Source organism: Talpa occidentalis, unplaced genomic scaffold (genome assembly GCF_014898055.3).
Source record: "Talpa occidentalis isolate TD23 unplaced genomic scaffold, MPIMG_talOcc4v2.1 talOcc4.10, whole genome shotgun sequence".
NCBI lineage: Eukaryota > Metazoa > Chordata > Mammalia > Eulipotyphla > Talpidae > Talpa > Talpa occidentalis.
The window spans coordinates 28,524,393-28,545,844 of NW_023600993.1; the positions used below are offsets into that span (position 1 = coordinate 28,524,393).

General features: G+C 41.7%; 1 protein-coding gene across 3 annotated transcripts in view; it reads left to right on the top strand.

The window, feature by feature from the left end:
- The window catches only part of MOBP (myelin associated oligodendrocyte basic protein), a 53,347-nt gene that overhangs the window by 30,897 nt on the left and 998 nt on the right, over nucleotides 1-21,452 (top strand). For 2 of the 3 annotated variants that reach the window (XR_008551078.1, XR_008551082.1), the window contains exons 4-5: nucleotides 9,561-9,770; nucleotides 15,875-16,092. Coding sequence is in view for 1 of the 3 variants with exons in the window: in XM_054693237.1 (XP_054549212.1) it covers nucleotides 9,565-9,770; nucleotides 10,030-10,327 (504 nt within the window). In the remaining 2 variants the exon portion in view is untranslated. Of the gene's footprint in view, nucleotides 1-9,560; nucleotides 9,771-10,029; nucleotides 10,454-15,874; nucleotides 16,093-21,452 lie in introns of those variants that run through there. The other variant, XM_054693237.1, reaches the window with a different exon arrangement.

The following is a 21,452-nucleotide window of genomic DNA, read 5'->3' on the forward strand; positions in this document are numbered from 1 at the left end:
TTGGTCTTTAAAATCTTTTTAAATTCCATTCTATTTTTCTTAACACTCATTTTTAGCTGATGCCCTAGCCTCACATTTCACTGGAAAAAAGGGAGTAATTAGATGGGCACTTCATATAGCCAACTATGTGACTCTTCCAACAAAGGCCAACCTTTTACATGTGCTCTAGATTCCCCTTCCTCAGGCTTTCCTCAAGGTCACTAATTATTATTATTTTTTTTATTTTAGTTCAAGCTCTTCCTGTTAGGCCCTTCCCATCAGCACTTATACATCCTCTCAATCATCTCATTATAACAAAAACATTAAAAAAAATCAACCAATCACCATCCTACTCCCACCCCCACCCCCTCAAAAAAAAATAACACCCTCTGGAAACCACACACTTCTTTAGCTACCGGTACTCTTCTCCCCTTTGTAATCCATTTTCTGGCCTGAGTTGCCTATAGTTTCTCTCTCTAAATCCTCAGCCTATATTCTCTTCACAAAATCTCTAATCTAACATCTGTTTCAACCATTCAATGGAAATATTTTTTGTTAATGTCATCAATTATTACCATACCATTTAATTTAATGTACTCTTTTTTTAAAAAGATTTATTTATTTATGCATACAAGAGCTGGGATACAGGCCAGAGATGTGGGGGCAGGGGTAAGAGGATTCACCAGAGACATAGTGGGGAACAGAACAGGCAGACTGACTGAAATACACTGCTGAGGGGAGCAGCGGGTGGCAGGAGAGGTCTGCGCGCCATGTGGGACCCTCCTCCAGTGGCTGGGGAGCAGCTGGGGATCGAACCAGTGCTGCAGAGGCTGCGGGCAGCTTCGCAACCCAGCGCTCAACTGCTGCGCCACAGGGGAGGCCCCTAATGCACTCTTTATAATCTTTGTATTGTATCATTCTCAGATACATTCTACAAAGTTGACCACTCCCTCTATAGAAACACCCCTGTGACTTCAATGATAACTAGTTTCCTTTCTACCTCTGTGATTCTTCTCTGTATTCTTTGCCAATCACTCCTCCTATCCCCTCCTGTAAAGGTGGGAGTGTCCCAAGGCATAGTTGTACCCTTTCAACTTGTTGCCCCCAAGGCAATCACATCCTTCTCAGGTGCCTTCAACTGACACTGAATCTGCAACAACTTTCAAATTCTCTCTGACACCTTGACTTCTCTGAATTGTCCACTGGGCATCTAAATATGTAGCTATGTAGTGCATGTTATTTCTGGTTTGGTCTCTTAGTTTCCCTGAGCTTGATACCCTTACAGAGCCCAAGGCAGCGTAGCTGCTTTTACCTTCCACTCAGTACAGCAATAAACCAGCCCATCAGGTAATTTAGGTTCTCTGCTTTTGTGCTCTGCTATGATCATAAGTCAAATTAACATTTAGATTTTTCTATAAGACAACTCAAATCTGAAAGATCGGTTGCCTTCTCTACATTCAGGAAAGACACACAAGACAGAAATTTGTTTGAGCTACACATGTGTACATCAGAATCCATTGCTTTCACAAAGGAGAAAATATAATCCTTATTTCTTACATCACAAACATCTGTTTAAGAAAGGCAAAAAATAATAAAATTTAGCATACCTTGACAAAATAACACTGTCTCTGGAAAGATCACTTTACATTAAAATCTTAATTCTTAAAACAGCCCTACCAAGATCTCACAAAAGCAGCCTGAGTCCTCCTTAATAACCCAGGACACTGAAGCACATGGGGATTTTAAAGACACTTTCAATTCAATCACAGTTAACACTCACTCTTTGAGTGGAGTGTACAGCAGGAGTGGATTCAGACAAAAATCTGTCCCTCAAAGAATTCAAGCTGAGCTCACAGCCACTCAGCAACACTGTTATAACATAATGTGATATGTCCGCCAGTAGGAGGGGGTACAAATTTCAGTAACAGCCCAGAGGAGGGGCAGATTCTTTGACAAGGTAAGGTGTTAGCTGGGTTATTTAGCTGAATGTGAGTTTGCCAAACAACTGTGCTAGAAAGATGAAAAGCATCTTCAAAGGGGCATCTTTTGATCATTGGATGATGTTTCTGACCTACTGCAGGTTGGTAGTGGAGTTGGTAGTGGGAGATAAAGGGGAAAAGTAGACCCTAACCAAATCATGAGGAACCTTCTGTGCCATCTTAACTGAGAAGAAAGGACCTCATTCTGTAGCTAGAGGTCTCTAAGTAGGGGATGGATAAGTGACCTATTTGAGTGGGGAAACAGATGAAAAAGGAGATAAATTAATGACTTTGGTTCCTTTTTCTTGATTCTCTTGCCTCCTGCCTATAGAGAATTATGAAATTATTTATTTATCAATACATGCAAGTCTAGTCTAAGTTTATGTGTCCGCAAGTTAAAACAATGCATTGTATAATTTAGATGTAAGAAAATGAACAATGTCATGTTATTAAAATTGCACTCAGAAAATTCTGTACTTCTTGCATCTTTATCTGGCTCCAATATGATAAACAAGGTTTTTACTTCTAAAACATTTGTTAAATGTTTTATCTGTGCGTGAAGGAGACTAATCTTGTGTCATACTTGTTCCCTCCCCTTCCCTGGGGACAGGTAGTTTGTTTAATCAGAAACAGCTTTTGTATAAGTCTGTGAGACAGTTGAACCACTTTAGTTTGTCTTCATTTCCTGGAACAAAGCAAAGCAATGAAGGCTTCGTTTTGACTTCCTTAATGGGTTGTCAACTCCAAGACAATTAGGATCCTTTTAGGCTACTATTTTTTTCTAAAGCCTCAGCAGGTTCCCAAATCAGTCCTGGATTTTGCAAAGATGCTACTTTCTGTGGAAAAGCACTCTGATTTGAAATAAATTTCTGTATGCAGCTTTCATTACCTGGAACTGGTTTCCCAACAAGAACTGATACTGTTCAACACGCATTGTATTAATATGTAAACATTTTGGTTGCCAAGGAGACAAATGGACAAGGGAGGGCAAATGGATGAAGATATCCTTAGAGACTGCTTTGGTAGTTATATGTGTTTTTGCTGCTGTGGATGAATGGACACAGAAGCCATTGTTTGTAGTGTGTGACTCTACACTCAGAGGAAAGCATTAACTCCTGACTTGAGAGAGAAGAGCAAAATTCTAGGCAAGACTAAAGATCTCTAATAGAGGTGGTACATGTGGAATGAAAACAGATTAGGAATACAGATTAGTCCACCCTCATTGGGTCCTGGGGACTCCATTTACTAGAACTATGTGCTTGGTGGGTTATCTGACTTCTCCTTATTTCTGCTTCCTTATTTGCAAAATGAGGCTATTATGAGTTATGAGAATTAAAAGAGTTAAATGCATAAAGTCCTTGAATAGGGCTTGTGTTGCTCCTTAATGATGTTTGCTATTATTATCCTTGTTGTGCTCTATGATCTTTGTCTTTCTTTCCAGTAGTCCACCCAGGTTATTTTAATAACTATCCCCTCCATTATGGCCCATGCTACTACTACACATATATGGGTCTGTCTCTGGGCTATTTTGTCTGACTGATCATCTATTAGTCTGTTTCCAAGTCAATACTCCATTGTTTTAATTAATATTCTTTATTATGAGTGTGGCTTCTTGGTAGGACAAGACACTATTTTTATTCAAAGTTGCCTTGACTTGTCTTTTATACTTCCATAAGGACTATATGCTTATCTTGCCAATTAAAAGAGTATCTGGTATTTATTGGAATTGCATTAAATTTACAGATTTCTTAAAGATATTCAGCATACTGAGACTAGTGAATATTTTGCAGATTTCATTTTTTTTTCAATTTTCATCATAAAGGTCTTTAATTATCAGATTATAATTATCAAATTATTTTTACCTGTAGCTATCCTTTGGTTTTATGGTCAGTGTGAGTGACTTCTTTTATTTCACATTTTCTAATTGGAGCTTCATGATCTGTAGAAATGATTTTAATTTTGGTGCACTGACTCTGACTTCAGAAATTGTGCTGAACTTTCCTTTAGTTCTAATAGTTTTTAGAGTCTCAGTTATTTTTTGGTACTGATAGGATTTTAAGTGCTGTATTGAGTGGCAGCAATAACATCCTTCTTGGGGCTGTGATTTGGAAGAAAATATTTCTAAGATTTCATCAACAGTAAGCTGGCATAGATAGTTTGGTACTAGTTTTTTTTTTTTTTTAAACAATTCTCTTCCCTTCCTACAATGCTAAGAGTATTTATCATGAATTGGTATCGAATCCTTTCCTACAATAATTAAGACATTTTAATTTTCACTTTATTTCTAGTATCTCAGTATTCTTTCCACTGTGATTAAATTTCTTCCCAGTTGTTTAAACTTTTTTTTCCCATGCTCCCTTTCTTCCTGGGTATTTTATGTCCCCTTGACTGTAAATCTCATCTATATGTCAACAATACTTTATTGATCTATCTATCTATCTACTCACCTACCTACCTCTCACCTACTCACCTACCATCTATCTCTTTCTTTGTCTAACTCCTGACCCAGATGGTCAATCACTTCCTTTTATAACCACTTAGAGGTCTCAAAATTTCTCAAAGTGAACATGCCTAAAACTGAACCCCCATCTCTAAATCTGTCCTACTTGAGCACAATGATTTATCAGCTAACCTAGTTTCTCCTGCAGAAGTTCTGCTTGTCCTCTCTTTCCTGTCCACACATTCTGTTTGCATGTATTGTTCACCACTGTTCATTCCATACTCTGACCCTGAGCAATTTGGAGGCATATACCAATGCTTCCAGTACAGACAGTCCACTGTGTGGTATTATCAGTACATAAGATTCTCATAGGCATGTAGTAGGTGCTCAGTTGTATCTGCAGAGTAAGTATAATGTCCTCACTCTCCTCTCCTGCAGTTTATCCCACCTCAGCACATTGCTCCATTGGACATTTGTTCAAGTTTGACAGTCATACTTGCTGTATCTTTCTAATGAATTCCACATCCAATCCATCCTCAAGTCTTATTAGTTTTGCCTCCAAGACCACCTCCTCCCTTGTTGAAGTCCCTGTCCTCTCTCACTGGTATTCTTGCTTCCACTCCAGCCCTTCTCCAATCTATATTGCAAGAAGCTTGACCGCTTTCTTATTTCTGTTCTGGCAGTTTCTTGAAAGACCATCTCCTGTTCTGGAGGATTATGCAGAAATTAAATTTGAGAATTTCTACCAGTCTCTCCCCTGTTCCCCATCTTTACCAGTAATAAAATTTCATTTACTATTTTTTCATCCATATTCCTATATTACTATGGAAACTATATTTTATTTCTGTGTCCTCTCATAGAATGAAAGTTAAAGGAATTTTATTGCTCTCATAAAAGTGCATATATTTCTTCAAATTAACATTTTTACATTCTTTGGGTAGATACTTGGGGGCTATCTCATCGTGGTTTTGAGTTCCAGGAAATGGAATTTATTGAGCAAGTTATTTGCATTAAGTAGGTTCTTTACCTACTATGTTAGGTAATACCTGTTATTTAATACTTTCAAAGGATATCTGAGTTAAGCATATTTTAATTATCTTTTACTCTCCTCTGTTATGGCCTGAAAGCTTCTATCCCCCTAAATTCATATGTTTATATTTATCTCCATTGTGATGATTATTTGAGGGTGGACCATTTTTGGGGAGGTGATCAGGCCATAAGGGTGGAGACCTCAAGATTGGCATCACCATCCTTATAAAAAAAGACCATAGAACTCCATTGCTCATTTGCTCTATATGACCCAGCATGTGGTCCTTCACCAGACACAGAATCTGCCTGTATCTGATCTTGAACTTTCCAGCCAATAGAACTGTGAGCAATAAATTTCTCTGTTTATGGGTTGCCCAGTTTATGATATTTTGTTATAGTAGCCCAGACTAAGACACCCTCTTGTAGATGGGAAACTGAGCTCCTAATTTGTAATTATCTTTGATTGCTTATATTTAATGGCTTAAATAAATAGAAGTTTGTCTCTCATGCAAAAAGATGAACATGGAGCCACAGTTTCTGGCCTGGACTCTAGAACTGTAATCACTTTCCATGGATAGTGAGCAAACCTGTATAAACTATAAAAGGGCCTGTGACTATAAATTTATCATAGAATTTAAAAGCCATAAGTGAATATTATACTAGTATATTATAATATTTATAATATGTCATAACATATGACTATGACATTGTAACTGTTATAGCTGTAAAACTTAAAAACATTAATGATTTTCTAAGTATGTCAATTTGAAAAGTATGTAATGTATGCCTCTACTTTTTATTAAGCATGTATTTACACTTAAAGGAAAAAAAAGTTCAAATATTGTACAAATGGTGAACTATGGGATAAGAATTTAGGAATTTTTATTATTTTTATTAATCCAAGTTTCCTAACTTTCAATATTGAATATAGGTTCTGAAAGGACTGGTGGGGGCGGGGCCAGAACTGAGGAAGCACCTGTGGGTCATATTCTTTTCAAAATCCTCTCAGAATGTGCTTCTGGCTCTATGGGGTCTTGACTGCCATATTGGTGTGATGTCTCTGAACTCCATAAAAACCCTGATCTATGCAGTCTTACCCCATCATTAGGCCCATTCCTAGTCTCCACTCCAGTCTGGGTGATGTACCTGGGCTCCTGTTCCCTGCTGAGGGGAGCAGAGGGCAAGACAGGAGAGGTCTGCCACACCATGTGGGAATCTCCCTGGCTGGCTGGGAATAGAACTGGTGCCTCCTCCTGTTCCTCAGAGAGGAGGGTTAAGTTACCTGTGGAGAGTTGTGTACCATCATCCACACATGCTGGAGCCTAAAGAAATGACGTGCAGGTTAGCTCTGGAACATTTCATTGTATTACTTTGCATGGGACGTAAGTTACCCAAAGTTTGCCAACAGCATGCGGCCAGCTTTGTGTGCAAACTTTTGTAGCTTCCAGCTGACCAGTGGCCTGTTGTGTTTCCTCATCTCGTTAGTGTATGAGTAGCAGTGTATAGAGAACATATCTCTTCAACCTCTTTCTACTTCTGTTGATGCTCATAAAAGTAAGAGCTAAAAACTTCAAAATGATCTCAGTATAAAAATTGACCGCCACTCTTCACAGGGCTTTTGCTTGGCCTCTTCATGATTCCTAGACTAGTGCTTCATGACACCACATTTGGATATTTCCAGCAAAAGATCTTTACAATAACCCCATTCCCAGCCAGTCCTTTCATTCTATTCATGTCTGAGACCCTGAACATAATTGTTTTTAGTGTATTCACTCTTAAAACCCAGATCATCTGTTTTATCTTCAAAGAATCCATTCTTTTTTTTGCTATACTTTTTTCTGTTTTTATATATTTTATTTTATATATTTTTTACATCATTTTTCATTTTTGCACAATGTACGCATTTTCATCTTGGTTATATTCCCCACCCTCCTTATTTTGACCCTAATTCCTCCTCCTCCCCCTATCCTCTCGGTGGTGTGTCTCTGGTTTATAGGTACTTGTTGATTTTGATTTTTACTTTATTATAATTAGTCTTTTTCCTGGTCCCTTATTTAGGTTTTCTAAACTCCTGCTAGGAGTGAGACCGTCCGGTATTTTTCTTTTTCTTTCTGGCTTATTTCGCTGAGCATGATCCCTTCCAGCTCCATCCATGTTGCTGCAAACTCCATGTGTTTCTCTTTTTTGAATGCTGAGTAATATTCCATGGTGTATATGTACCACATCTTCTTGATCCAGTCATCTATTTTTGGGCATTTGGGTTGTTTCCAAAGCTTAGCTATTGTAAACAGTGCTGCTATAAACATAGGGGTGCAGGTGTTCTTTGGAATTGATGTTTCTGTGTCCTTTGGGTAAATACCTAGGAGTGGAATTGCTGGATCATATGGAAGCTCTATGTTTAGTAGGTCCAGAAATCTCCACACAGCTCTCCATAGTGGTTGGACCAGTTTGCACTCCCACCAGCAGTGCAGGAGAGTTCCTTTTTCTCAACATCCTCGCCAACATTTGTTGTTGCTAGTTTTTTTAATATGTGCCATTCTCACTGGCATAAGATGGTATCTCATTGTAGTTTTGATTTGCATTTCCTTGATTACAAATGATGCTGAACATTTCTTCATATGCCTGTTGGCCATTTGCATTTCTTCTTTGGAGAAGTTTTTTTTTTTTTTAGCTCTTCTGCCCATTTTTTGACTGGAAAATAATCCATTCTTTTTCACTTTCCTTGAACCTTGTATATACCTCTTTTGGTTAATTATCATGCTGTTCTGTAAGCTCCTATTGAACATCCAGATCTCCCTCTTGACCTTTAGTTTGTTGAAATTAGGGCATTCTCAATGTGCAGTGTATGCCAGTGTATGCCTGTCACCCACATAAATGTGTTGCCCTTTCTTGATTAACAGTCATTTAAGTCCCCAGTGTGCTTCAGTACTTTGGATTGTGAAGTAGGACTATTGCTACATCTACCACACTCCTAGAAAGGAAGTTGTTAATAAGTAAGTTTTTCTTATCCCCCTTTTGGAATTTTCTCAAATTTCAAATTTCTCTTTAGTTCACCTTCTTTTTTTCCTCCATCCCCCTATATCTCCTCATCCCTTTCTCTCTCTGCCTTGTTCTTTAACTGAGATAGAGAGTAAAATGAACAAAAATAAAGTGTACAGCTCACTGAAATTTTATATGCTTATATGCCTGTGTAATTGTATAATTGTCTCCCAGATCAAGATCCAGGACATTTTTAGTCTCCAGCAGGATCTCCCATGTCCCTACTTAGTCAGACCCCACCTTCTCTAAGCATAACTATGTTCTGATTTCTAAAACTGTAGATCAGTTTTTTTTTAAGATTTATTTATTTATGCATACAGGAGCTGGGGTACAGGCCAGAGGTGTGGGGGGGTGAGAGGATTCACCAGAGACAGAGTGGGGAACAGAGCACGCGGATTGACTGAAATACACGGCTGAGGGGAGCAGTGGGCAACACAGGAGAGGTCTGCTGTGCCATGTGGGTATCTCCCTGGCTAGCGATTGAACTCATGCTGCAATGGCTGCAGATAGCTTCACAGTGCTGTGCTTGCAACCCCTTGTGCCACCAGGGAGGCCCCTGTAGACCAGTTTTGCCTGTTTTTGATCCTCATATAAACTGAATAATGTACCTTGTATTCCTTTGTGTCTGACTTCTTTCACTCACCATTATTTGTGAGATTAAAGCCTGGTGATATAGCAATAGTTTGTTATTTTTCACTGCTGTGTAGTATTTCATCATATGAATAGTGTTCGTGGTTTTAACAACAAACTATTATTTGCTTTTCAGAGAAAAACTCTTTCCTGAATCTGGAATCTTATTTTGCCAAATAATATTTGGTTTTGTAATATTTTTCATATCTTAAATGGATCCTAAAACAAGGAAAAAGGGTCCATCTTCCGTAAATATGATTTAATGACACACACAAAAATGAATAAATCCTTAATTTAATTCCTTCCCATATATTTGAGTAGGAAATTGATCGTGATTCAGGCTGTTGGTGTTAATGTTAATTTAGACTATGGGAGTAACAGGAAATGGCCTTCTGGAGTGGAAAGTTCCCTCACCTGACAGGATGTTGTGTGTCTTTACCTTTCCCTGCATGGATGGATTCCAGTGAGATGAGTCAGAAAACGGTTAAGGAGGGTCCCAGACTCTCCAAGAACCAGAAGTTTTCTGAGCACTTCAGCATACACTGCTGCCCCCCCTTCACATTCCTCAACTCCAAACGCGAGATTGTGGATCGGAAATACAGCATCTGTAAGAGCGGCTGCTTCTACCAGAAGAAGGAAGAAGACTGGATCTGCTGCGCCTGCCAGAAGACCAGGTAAGTGGTTTGCTGGGCAGGGCATTGGCCTGTCATCTCTCAGCTCCGAGCCCCCGTCTTCCTACTCTTCTCTGTGAAGTTTTCCCACACCCTTACCAGTCAGCTGCCTGTTAGGTTCAGTCACTGCAAGATACTGGAGGGAGATTGGAAGGTGGGAGGGGGAGCAGGGCCTGCCTTCCTGTTTCCAGCTCCTGTCAGCATCCCTTAAGCACAGAGAAGAGCCACGGCTCCAGTCTCCAGCTTCTTTTGGCCCTCTCAGCACCAGCCGCCGTGCAACGTCCCCTCAGAGGCCCAAGCTCCAGCCAGCTGCACCCCCCGCGGTGGTCAGAGCACCAGCCAAGCCACGGTCCCCTCCACGGACCCCTCCGAGGTCTGAGCGTCAGCCACGGACCCCTCCGAGGTCTGAGCGTCAGCCACGTCCCCGCCCAGAGGCCCGACCACCGCCAGCCAAGCAGCGGCCCCCTCAGAAGGCCAAGCAACCGCAGCGCAGCAGCCCCCAAAGAGGGCCAGGCACCAGCCGTGGGGGGTCTCCCATCAAAGCTCCTAGGTTCTGGTAACACCATCTCTTCCCTTTTGTTCCCCCCCAGCCCTAAGGTTAGTAGCTCCTTCCTGTGTTTACTAATATCTGGGTTATCTTGATGGACCTTACCAAACAAACCTTTGTAATCAATCCCCTGCATTAAATCCCCTTTGTTTGAAATAAGTAGTGTGGCTTCTGTTTTCCTCATAGACACAGTTGGTGCAAGGCTTCAGATGGCAGTATCCATTCCTTCCTTTAGCTAGTGGGCTGAAAGTGATTAATTTACCAATTCAGATTATCCGCTACAGCTGCAAATTAGATAAATGAGACCCTTGATTCCTTTGCCTCAGAGGAAGAAGGAATAGAGACTCTTAAGAATATGTATGTGTATGTATAAAAGGAGAGGTTCAGTCATTTTGCCCATCATGCTCCTAATATTCTTCAGCTGATGTTAATCTCAGAATCAAGATCAGTCATGCTTATTCAGTCATTCAACAAACTTTACTGCATGCCTTTAGAGTTCCATAGACCATGCTAGGGGAATGGAAAGAGAATATTGGGGTGAACAAGCCCAGTTGCTCGTGATCCCCTATGACCAACAAGAGAATGGATTGCAGGGTAGGTTACAAATACCCCAATATTGTCATAATCACTGCGTACATTGTGCTATAGAGCCCTGGAGCAGGGAGTTATTGTCTCTGCCTCAAGAATTTGGGGCAGGTTAGACTAGAATGTGTAGAGGGTAAATGGAGAGAAAAGGTGAGCTAGAGAGGCCCTACGTTCATTTCTCATCTTAGGCCAGTTTTTAATAGATTTTATTTTTTAGAGCAGTTTTAGGTTCACAGCAAACTCAAGTAAAGAGTGTAGAGATTGCTTATATATTCTCTAGAAACACACACCCAAACACACATGACAGACGAACATTTAGTCCTTTTAATACTTGAAATGAATCTGTCTTCTGAGTTAATAACGGGTGTTAATTGTATTTGAGGTTCTCATAACCACTCTGATACCAGCACCTGCTTAGCATATACATTACTGTGTGCGCATGTCAGATGAGGCTCCCAGGTTTAGTACACAGTAGAATCAACTGGGGAGCATGTTCAAGAGACTGTCAGTGTAGCTAATTCCTTGTGTCACCAGTGAGCTCTGGGGATCTGCATTTTCAACAGGCAACACCTTCTCCCCTAGAATAGTGGCACAGGTGGTGCACAGACCACATTTTGAGAAACACTGACATAAATGATCCATAAAGAAATAATTCACATTATCTGTGAAGCATAGCAGAGAAATGTAGAAGGTGCCACATTTATGGCTCCAAAAGCGAAAGCATTGAAAAGAGGGGAAGACCAGGGGAGGCTGATTTGTAAAGGAAGTAACAGACTGTCAGTCACTGAATCTATAGCAGGAATTTGTACACTAGGTTACCTAGTCACTAATTCAGGCCTTCCCAGGGGACCCGAGTAAAGGCACCCGGGGACAGGTAAGTTCTGATACATGGAGGTGGTTAGGAAATGTGCAGAACAGAGGAAAGGGATGTCTGAGAGGCCTGTTATCTATGCTGGTGACTTCAAGCCACATCTGCAGTGAGTTGCACGGTGGCTGTTTGGAGGGCTGGAGTACAAGCAGGGTATAGGGGGAGGTGGAAAATGGCGAAAGCAAATGTCAACTTAGCCGCAGATTTGTCTGGACCCAGCCTTGCTGGTTTTATTCCTCTAAACTCAAGAGCTAGCCTAGCACTGGAGAATTTTGACTCCCTCAGTGGCTCTGAGAGGAGGTACTGCCCCAGGCCGTGGTTGCCTCTTAGTCATTGTCCCCTACCTGGAGCTAGGGACCTGGCATGAACACGTGGTTTCAACTGTGCTGATGACTTTCAAACTTTACTCCAACCCTGACATTAAACTCACATGGGGCCTGTTTGCAAGGAGGATCTACTTGCACGCAGCCAATGTGACTTGTCTCCACTTGACTCCCTCCCCATGGAGACTTGCTCGCCCTCTTGACTGCTGCCTCAGCAAATAGCGCTACTATCCCATTTAATCACTCATGTTGGAAACCTCAGAACCATCCAAACTTCCAACCTTGCCTCCCATAGATCCTGTCAGGATTTTTAAGAAACTATATCTCAGAGCACATGAAGAGCCAGTGGGAAGGGGTGCAGAGGTGAGAGTGAATGGAGATAGCGGATAGAAGAAGGGGCCTTCATAGTAAAAGCCGAACAACTGGCCTTTCTTTGATGGACGCCTGAGAGGCTGCTTGGTTTTGCAAAGCAGCGAGAGACCCAGTAGTGAACATTAAGATGAAGGGAAGTCAGATGCAGAGGGTGAGAGAGCTGGAGATTTGAGAAGGTTAAGATAGGTTTGGAATCCCGGAGACCAGTCTGCAAGGGGTGCTGAGGGCTGGCCGAGCTCTGTTCCACGGAGCTGCATGTAAACACGATCGTTCTTAGGCAGGCAACAAACTGCCATCTCTGAAATCACCAGTGAATCATTCAATTCTCCATTGACTGCTTTTCCTCCAGCCTGCTTTGCCAAGTGTCTCCTCTGCAACTGTTCTTACACTTTGCAGGTACCTCCAGTTCCCCCACCTCTGCAGCTTTTCTGTCTCCATCCATCTAGGTCCTTCCTTTCTTCCAGTTCCAAATGAGAAGCCAGGCCCAACCATTTTTATCCCTTTCAATAAGCCCTATGTTCCCCTACTCTCTGAATATGTCTCATTGGGAAAACTTGAAATTTGGATGAATCCAGCCATCTGCTTTCACTGTTTATTTCCAGGCAGTTGAGCATCACTGGAGAAACACACGCAGCAGGGCAGCAGTAGTTGGAATAAGCAGGATTATACTCCTCAAATCACTGAGCACTCTCTTCTTTTGGGCAGTCAGTATTGAGGGATTTTCACTCGGATGAAGGACTACCCATGACCCTGAAAAGCACCATGTATGTGTGTATAACACACCACATGCACACACATGCACATACCCACACATAGAATTGTTGATATGTAATTTGCATGCAGTAAAATTTAAACTTTTCATCAAATAGTCTTATGTACATAGTAGTGTAACTAACCACCACAATCAAGACAGAATATTTTCATTGCCCTCAAAATTTCCCTTATGTTTCTTTTTTGCAGTCAACCTCCAGGTCCCTAACAACCACTGATCTGTTTTCTGTTCCTGCCATTTTGTCTTATTGAGAATGCTGTGTAAACGGAGCATGTACCCTTTTAAGTCTGACTTTTTCCACTTAGTATAATACATTTGAGATTGAACCATGTTGTCGCATGAATCATTTTTACTGCTGAGTAGTATTCTACCGTATGGATATACCTATCACTGTTTTCCAATTGCCAATTGAAAGATATTTAGGTTGTTATCAGATTTTGGTGAATATAATAAAGTTTTTTATAAACATTTATGTGAGCATAAGTTTTCTCTTGGGTAAATAACTAGGACTGATATTGCTGGGACATATGGTATATGTTTGCATGTGTAAGAAACTACTAAATTGTTTTCCAAAGTGGTTGTACTATTTTATACTCCCAGCAGCAACAGGAGATGCTCTGTGTTTTTGTCAGCATTTGGTATTATCAGCTTTTAAAATGTTATCCATTCTAATAGGTATATAGTAGTATCTTACACCAAAGATATTTATTGGGGAAGTGTGTGTTCAGTCTTCTGCCCATTTTTAAGAAATAGGTTGTTATTTTCTTATTGTGTTTTGAAGGCTTAAAAATATAGTATGAATAATTAGTATGTGTAGTCATTAGTATGAATTGATTGATTGATTCCTTTTTGGAGATACTTACAGATTCACATGCAGTTTTACAAAATAGTACAAAGTTTACTCCAGTTGCAATAGCTCACATAGCTATCTCTAGAACAGAAGCATTCAATGTGTCCTGTAACTAACTATACTTAGCTCATTTACTATTGTAGTTCTACGAAATTGTGTGATTTGTGAATTCCTTGGGATTCTCTATATAAATAAACCTATCTGTAAAAAAATAAAAATCTGGAAACAAGTCCTTTATCAAATATATGCTTTGCAAATATTTCCCCCAGCCTATGGCCTGCATTCTCATTTTCTTAACAGTGTCTGTGAAGAATCAGTTACAGATGTTGACAAAGTCCAATTTATCATTTTATTTTCCTTTATAGGATTTTTGTGTTGTATGTAAGAATTTCTAGTTTTCCTCTAGACTTAAAATTTTAGCTGTACATTATATTATTTACACTATCTTCAATAATTTTTATAAATGGTGTGAGGTTCAATTTTCTTGCATATGAATATTCAATTGCTCCAGCATCATATCTTGAAATATTCTCCACCAAATTACTTAGGCAATTTTGTCAAAAATCGGTTGGTTATAATGTGTAAGTTTATTGCTGGACTTTCCATCCTGTTCTATTCATTTATGGATCTTCCCTTTCACCAATACAATACTTGATTATTGCAGCCTTATAGTAAGTGTTGAAATTATTGAAATCATTTAGTGTGAGCTTGTCACCATTGTTCTTCATTAAAAAATTGTTTTTGCCTATTTTATCTTCTCTACTTTTCAATAGAAATTTTAGCATCACTGTATCAATTTCTACACTATAACCTGGCTACAGTTTGAATGGGATTGTGTTGAGTTTGTATATCAGTTAGGGGAGGACTTTCACCATACTGAAACCATGAATACAACATTAAAAAAAAAGATGATCACATAAATTACAGTTAATACAATGTAACCCCTTAATTGGAGAAAAAGCTTGCAAGCAATGGTTGCCTGGGGCCACATGTTTATGATGTCTTTCCTGGGTGTTGTTCACTTCCTTTTGAACATAGTCTGTCCCCCATCAACATGGGAACATGTCAATATGGTCACAGAGCATATGTTCTCTCTCTGCGTGTGCAAGTTTCCATTTTTATGTTGATGGGCAGTAAAACTAGATTTTTTTTTAAAGATTTATTTATTTATTTATTTATTTATTTATTTATTTATACAAGCACTGGGTACAGTCGGAAGTGCGGGAGGGTGAGAGAATTCACCAGAGCCAGAGTGGGGAGCAGAGCAGGCAGAAGGACTGAAGTACACTGCTGAGGGGAGCAGCGGGCGGCAGGAGAGGTCTGCGCGCCATGTGGGACCCTCCTCCGGTGGCCGGGGAGCAGCCAGGGATTGAACCAGCACTGCAGAGGCTGCGGGCAGCTTCGCAACCCAGTGCTCAACCGCTGGGCCACCGGGGAGGCCCTAAAACTAGATTTTTTGAGGCGTGGGATGGCACTTCAATTTCCTTTCTGCTTTTTTTTTTGTGTTTTAAAATTACCTCTAATGATTCAACATGAAAGAAATAATTACTATAAATAAAAATAGAGGAACTTATGAACAATATTTTTTCTAGACTCAGGTCAGGAAAAATATACTGTTTGGCCAGATACTACCAGAATTAAGAAATTAAAAATGAATTCTAAGGCTCAATTTTCCAGAAGAATAATAACCTGAAGAGGTGGTATACAGATTCATGATTATATTACTGAGGGAAGAGAGAGACCATCACTTATCATTGTTGTGCATTTGTATGTTTCTCTTTGTGAACCAGATTGAAAAGGAGGATCAAGCCCACTCCAAAAAAGAAGTGACCGAAGACTTTCAAGTGAATGGACGGCCTCAGCTCCTGGACTCCGCTTCTTGACCCATGTGACCTTGGACAAATTATCTGGCTTCAAATATCATGCAGGGAGAGACACCCATGATTGCAGCAACTGCCGATGCCCACAGTCCCCTTGGCACAGGTGCTGCCGGGCAGCATGCCTGGAGGTGAGAGGGGGCTTGTGTGTTGTGTTCCACTGGCAGGTCCTAGTAGAGCCCTCTGGGCTCCAGAGCTCAGTACTCAGCTCTTTGATCTCACCTGCAGTTCCTTCACCCTCAGGATGTACGTGGGCCTGGGGGTCTTTGGACCAGAATAACTCAGGTGCCAGCCCCTGTGCTGTCCTCCAAAACTCTGTTCCTTCTGTACTCGCCATTCTGTTGCTGAGTGTGACTTTTGCTCTTTGACCTTCTTCTTTGTAATTAATCCTCCACCTGAGTTTCTCTCTTCCCCTGTGCCACTGGGTTTCTGTTTGACCCCCATCACCAGTCCCCTGTACTAGTCCACGATCAGAGGCACAGTGGGTTCCAGGAAGATCCAAGTCTTTTCTCAGTAAGAGACTAGGCTCCCAAATGATTCGGAGAGGCAAGGAAATTCCCAGGGAGGGAAGAGGTGTAAATCCAAACTTCAGATGTAGCCAGCGTGCTCTTCCAGAAGCTGGGAGCAAAGACACGAGGAAGTAGCTCCTTCCCACTTCCCAGATCCCTGTGTCCATCTCACACAGGGGTTTGTGAATTTCTTCCTGGTTCGGGTCTGGGTGAGAGCAAACACCAAGCACGGCGCATCTGTGTGTGGGCAGGGGCTTGGCTCTGGGAGAGTATCTCTGGGCTCTCATTTTCTCTCCCAGGCACAAGTACTGGGGTGCCCTTCCAAGTCTGGTGTTGGTTCTGTGTCCAGAGAGCACTGAAGCTGATCACAAGGGAACATACTCCCTCAGGGGCCTTGCCTTGACTTAGAGCTCCACTGTATGCCCAGCAGAGGCCTTGAAGGGATCACTGCTGGGCATTTCCCCCACGCAGCTGTGTGGAGCTGGACAGGATCTGTCTTGCTTCAGGCTCTAGCTAGGTCCATTCTAGAAACCATCCCAGCTTGTTTCAAGTCCAGGTTTGGCTGATTTGTTTACTGGCTCCTAAAGATGGGATTGGAAGGTGAAAGATACAGGTAATAGATCCTTTCTCCATGCTCGTCATCCCTCCGACACATTTCTATTTAAGAGGCCAGTAGAAGGGAGGAGGTACACCCCAGCCATGAGGACACGAGGCTCACTGTTCCTCTGGGCTGGGTCCTGCCCATGGTGACTCAGAAGCCATTTCCATACCCAGCAACACCATGTTCTTGCTTGCTTTCTGGTCTCTCCTTTTGTACATGCAAATGCTACATTGTCATATTACTCAGAGTTTGCTGTTTGTTCTGCTTATGATTCTCTGGCCCAAGACCTTTGCACAGTTGCCTTCAGCTTAAATATCATCTCAGAGACGCTTCCCTGGGAAATTAAGTGTGGTTTCCATAGTTACTCCTTATCCCATCACTATAGTTTCATTTGTCTCCATAGCACTTATTACCCTCTTGAATTATCTTGTTCATATATTTACTTGTTTACTACTGCTCTGTCTTGGGTAACCACCATGATTGACAACACTTATTTACTGTTCCAGCCTTAATGCTCCACACTAGCCAGAACTCAATAAATGCTTGTTGACTACCTGGATGTTTGTTTGTTTTTTAATAGGAATAAATTTTCAAAAGTTAAGGTACTTTTGAAATGTCAAAGTTATATATTGTATTTAGCAAAAACTGTAGGTGACCTTGCATGGCTCTCTCCCTGGAGACAATGCGGGTGAGGAACAGGAATTTGTGAATGTGGCTGCAACTCTCTCAACTAAGCTTGGCCATGAGGGGGGCACAAGGGAGGACAATGACTGGAGGACCCCAGGAACTCAAGAGGCACTTGAAAAGCATGTTGTGGGGAAGGAGGCAGCAGAGCATGTATATAAGCAAGGAGGTTGGAGCCAAGAACTGAGGAGGTGGCAGGGATATGGACAGGGGGATAGAATCTGAGACGCAGGCTACCAGAAGCAGAACAGGGGTCCATGGTCATTGGAAAATGGGGAAGGGGAAAAGGAAAATGGAATTTCTGGTGGATTTTCAGAGGTCGTTCCTGTCTGTGGCTTTAGTTTTCTCCATGAAGTAGAAGATTGGGGGTCAGAGGTATGAGCATGGTGGAGAGGATTATAAAGAAATCACTTCATCCCAGGTCTTACTTAGAGGCTAGAAGCCTGTTGGACCCAGTGGTGTTATCTGGAGTGACTCAGCAACAACTTCCTAGAACCTCAAAGTGGTATTTTGTAGAAATAATGTCATTAGGGTGCAGAAAGAAAGTAGCTTTTTATTCAAGAGAGTCTAAATTTCTAAGGGTTCATCTAGCCAGGAGATGCAAAGTCTCCAGGAAAAAGGATGTCTGGATCCATGTTTGAGAAGGTAGCTCATGGCAGTGGAAGAACTGTCTGTGGTCAGTTAATGAGAGATACTCCTTACAAAAGTAGGAGCTTTTCAGCATCATTATAAGCCAAATCAGCCTCAGTGCAGAAACTAAAAGCATTTTGGGACACTTTTGTTAATGAATAAAGGGTCCAAATCAGAGGCAAATATATTATCAGTCACTGAAAATAGTCCCTCAGGCAGGTGGTGGTCCATGCATGGGCAGGCGGTGGTCCATGCACAGCCGGCTGTTTACTTCCAGGCAAACCTGTTTGATTAACGATGGTATCAAGCTAACCCTATTGTGTTCACCATCAAAGAGAGTCAGGGAGTCTGTCATTCAGAGGGTGTGGGGGTGACTGGACATTCTGGCAGTTTTTCAGCAATTAAATCATGTTTGCATGCAGATCCGAGTAAAATTATCCCTGATCTCTCCTCTGTCCCTTTACCCAGGTAGGAAGCCAACTCACAACTCATTAAATTCTAGGCATGCCTTGTTTATAGCAAGAAAGTGAGACATATCACAGGCCGGAGGAGAGAGCCCTGGTGCACCCCGGGAGAGCCAGTCCAGCACCCAGGCGCTCTTACTGACAGGAGTTATTCAGTAGGTCTTTGTGTTATTTCTGAGATCTCTAAAGTATGCCAGTCTTTGGGTTTGCTCTCTGCAGTTTTGACTCAGGAAGGCAGCTTCTTTCTTTTCTGTACAAGACTTTTTGATGGATTAGAAAGAAAAAAATCCACATTCAGGTTTTTTTTGCAAGGTGATCCAACAGATTTTTTACATAAACTATTTTCACTGTAATTTACCCTCCATTTCTTGAATTCTCCGTGAACAGCCTCTCCTGCAGCTGACAGGTTCTGTCCTTTGTCTTCTGCCTTGTAAGCTTTCTGAGTCAGTCCTCGTTTTCTGCTGAGGGAGATGGTTAAGATCTCTACTGCCAGCTGCAAGATTTTGCATTTATTTTCAACTAGAGCTTTGGTTGCAAGTAGTAAAAAAGGAATCATTTCCCCAACTTTTTTCATCCAGCTGATGCCTTGCTGACACCTCATTATTTCCGGAATGTGAATGGTGTCTGTTTTCTTCAACTCTTGTTAATGTGGGGAGTCATCTGACTTCCCTCACTTTCCATCTTCCGACTGTGGTCATCTGCCAACAACTCTTTATTTTAAAAATGATCCTGTCCACTTTCTTCTCTGTGACTTTTTCTCTTGATGCAAAGATCAAGCAGTTCCAAATGAGGCATATTTATTCAGAACTTCAACGCCACTATTTTTTTTTTAAGCTGTTCGTTCTTTCTGAGACTTAGCGCGTTGCCTGAGTTGCTCGCCGTGTCCTTAGGTGGGGGTGGGAGAGGAGGGGGCAGCTGAGGACAGACCCTGGGCTCCCGGGTATCCCTCTCCAAGCACCACCCCTTCCTCTCCTTCCAGCCCCTGCCTGCCTTCTTTCTCTTTTCTTCTCTCATCTGTTTTTCTATATCCGAAAGTCACAAAAATCTCAGTTTTTAGATTTCTAGCAGCACTACTACTGTCTTTTAGTTTTTATTTTTATTTTTTCTTTTTTAAAGATTTATTTATGCATACAAGAGCTGGGGTGTAGGCCAGCAGGGTAGGGGGTGGGTGAGAGGATTCACCAGAGACAGAGTGGGGAACAGAACAGACAGACTGACTGAAACACACTGCTGAGGGGAGCAGCGGGAGAGTCAGAAGAGGTCTGCTGCACCATGTGGGTTGCTCCCTGGCTGGGGATCGAACTCCTGCCATGGTAGCTGCAGGTAGCTTCATAGGCTTCATCTTAACCCCTTGCATCACCAGGAAGGCCCCTTGATTTGTATTTTTATTGCTCTGGGCTTCACACCATCTTCCCTGCCTTCTCTAGCTCTGTAACACTGTTGAGATTCAGCCCAGACCAGCACTACTTTGACTCATGCGGGTCCCATGGATGGGTGATCAAGAATGGCCCCTGGAGGGATGTTGACCCCCAGCCGGGAGCATTCTGGCTCCAGGTCTCTCAAATCCCAGTTTTCTTTACTCCCCTCATGGTCTGGTGCCAAGGTGCCACTGTGCCTCACAGGGATGCTCTCCTGTGTTAGGATGACCATGTCATTGCTGGATCTACCCCTGTAGTTTGCTTTCATTTAATTCTAATTTGCTACTACTTGTATTATCTCAAGTCCTTAGCCAAGTGCTTGAATCCAGTTTCTCATGTGAGCCTTTATTTTTCTTCTGGTATAAGTTTCCCTTCATTCAGCTCTTGGGGTCCCATAAGGGAATCTTAGGAGTTCAAAAAAAGATCTGGGAGCATTTAGCACCGTGTGTGTGTGTGTGTGTGTGTGTGTGTGTGTGTGTGTGTGTGTGTGTGTGTGTGTGTGTGTGTGTGAGAGAGAGAGAGAGAGAGGGAGAGAGAGAGAAAGAGAGAGAGATTGATTCTCTTTTGTTTTTTGCTTCTTTCCTTCTGCTACTCCAGAAGAGAAGAGAGAAATGTGCCCTCCATTCTCTCAAAATCATATGCAGATAACAGAGGTAGAGGTATGGGGCTCCTGGTATGGTTGAATGTTGTGCTGTTCCTTACCCAAGTAGAGGTTTGGTTGGCATGTCATTCCTGTTCCCCCTCTCTTCTGGCTTTTGAAATAAAATTTGTGAAAATGAACAAGCTTTAGTGCACATATATCACCCTACAAAGCTCTATCAAGCTACTTCTTAAGGCAGCTCTGTTTTCTGAACCTGTTAGACTCCCACTGGGATATAACTGATTTAGAACAATGATATATAGTGATGTTCTCACACAGTCTGGAATGCTGTGATTTAAATGAACTATGCTGTTTTTAGTTTGAATAAAAAGAACATAAGATATACACCACAAGGACATTCAGATCCATATGGCTCCTGTGCCTGTGTGCGTCAGGGGGAGGGGCAGTGTGGCTACAAATGGAGTCGCTCTATTTCCTGAACTACAAAGTTGTTGACAGCTGGTGCCTATCAAAGCCCATCCTGGGTGGACCATGCTTTCATCCATATTGTATAATTGATGACCAAGCAATTATAATTTTAGGCA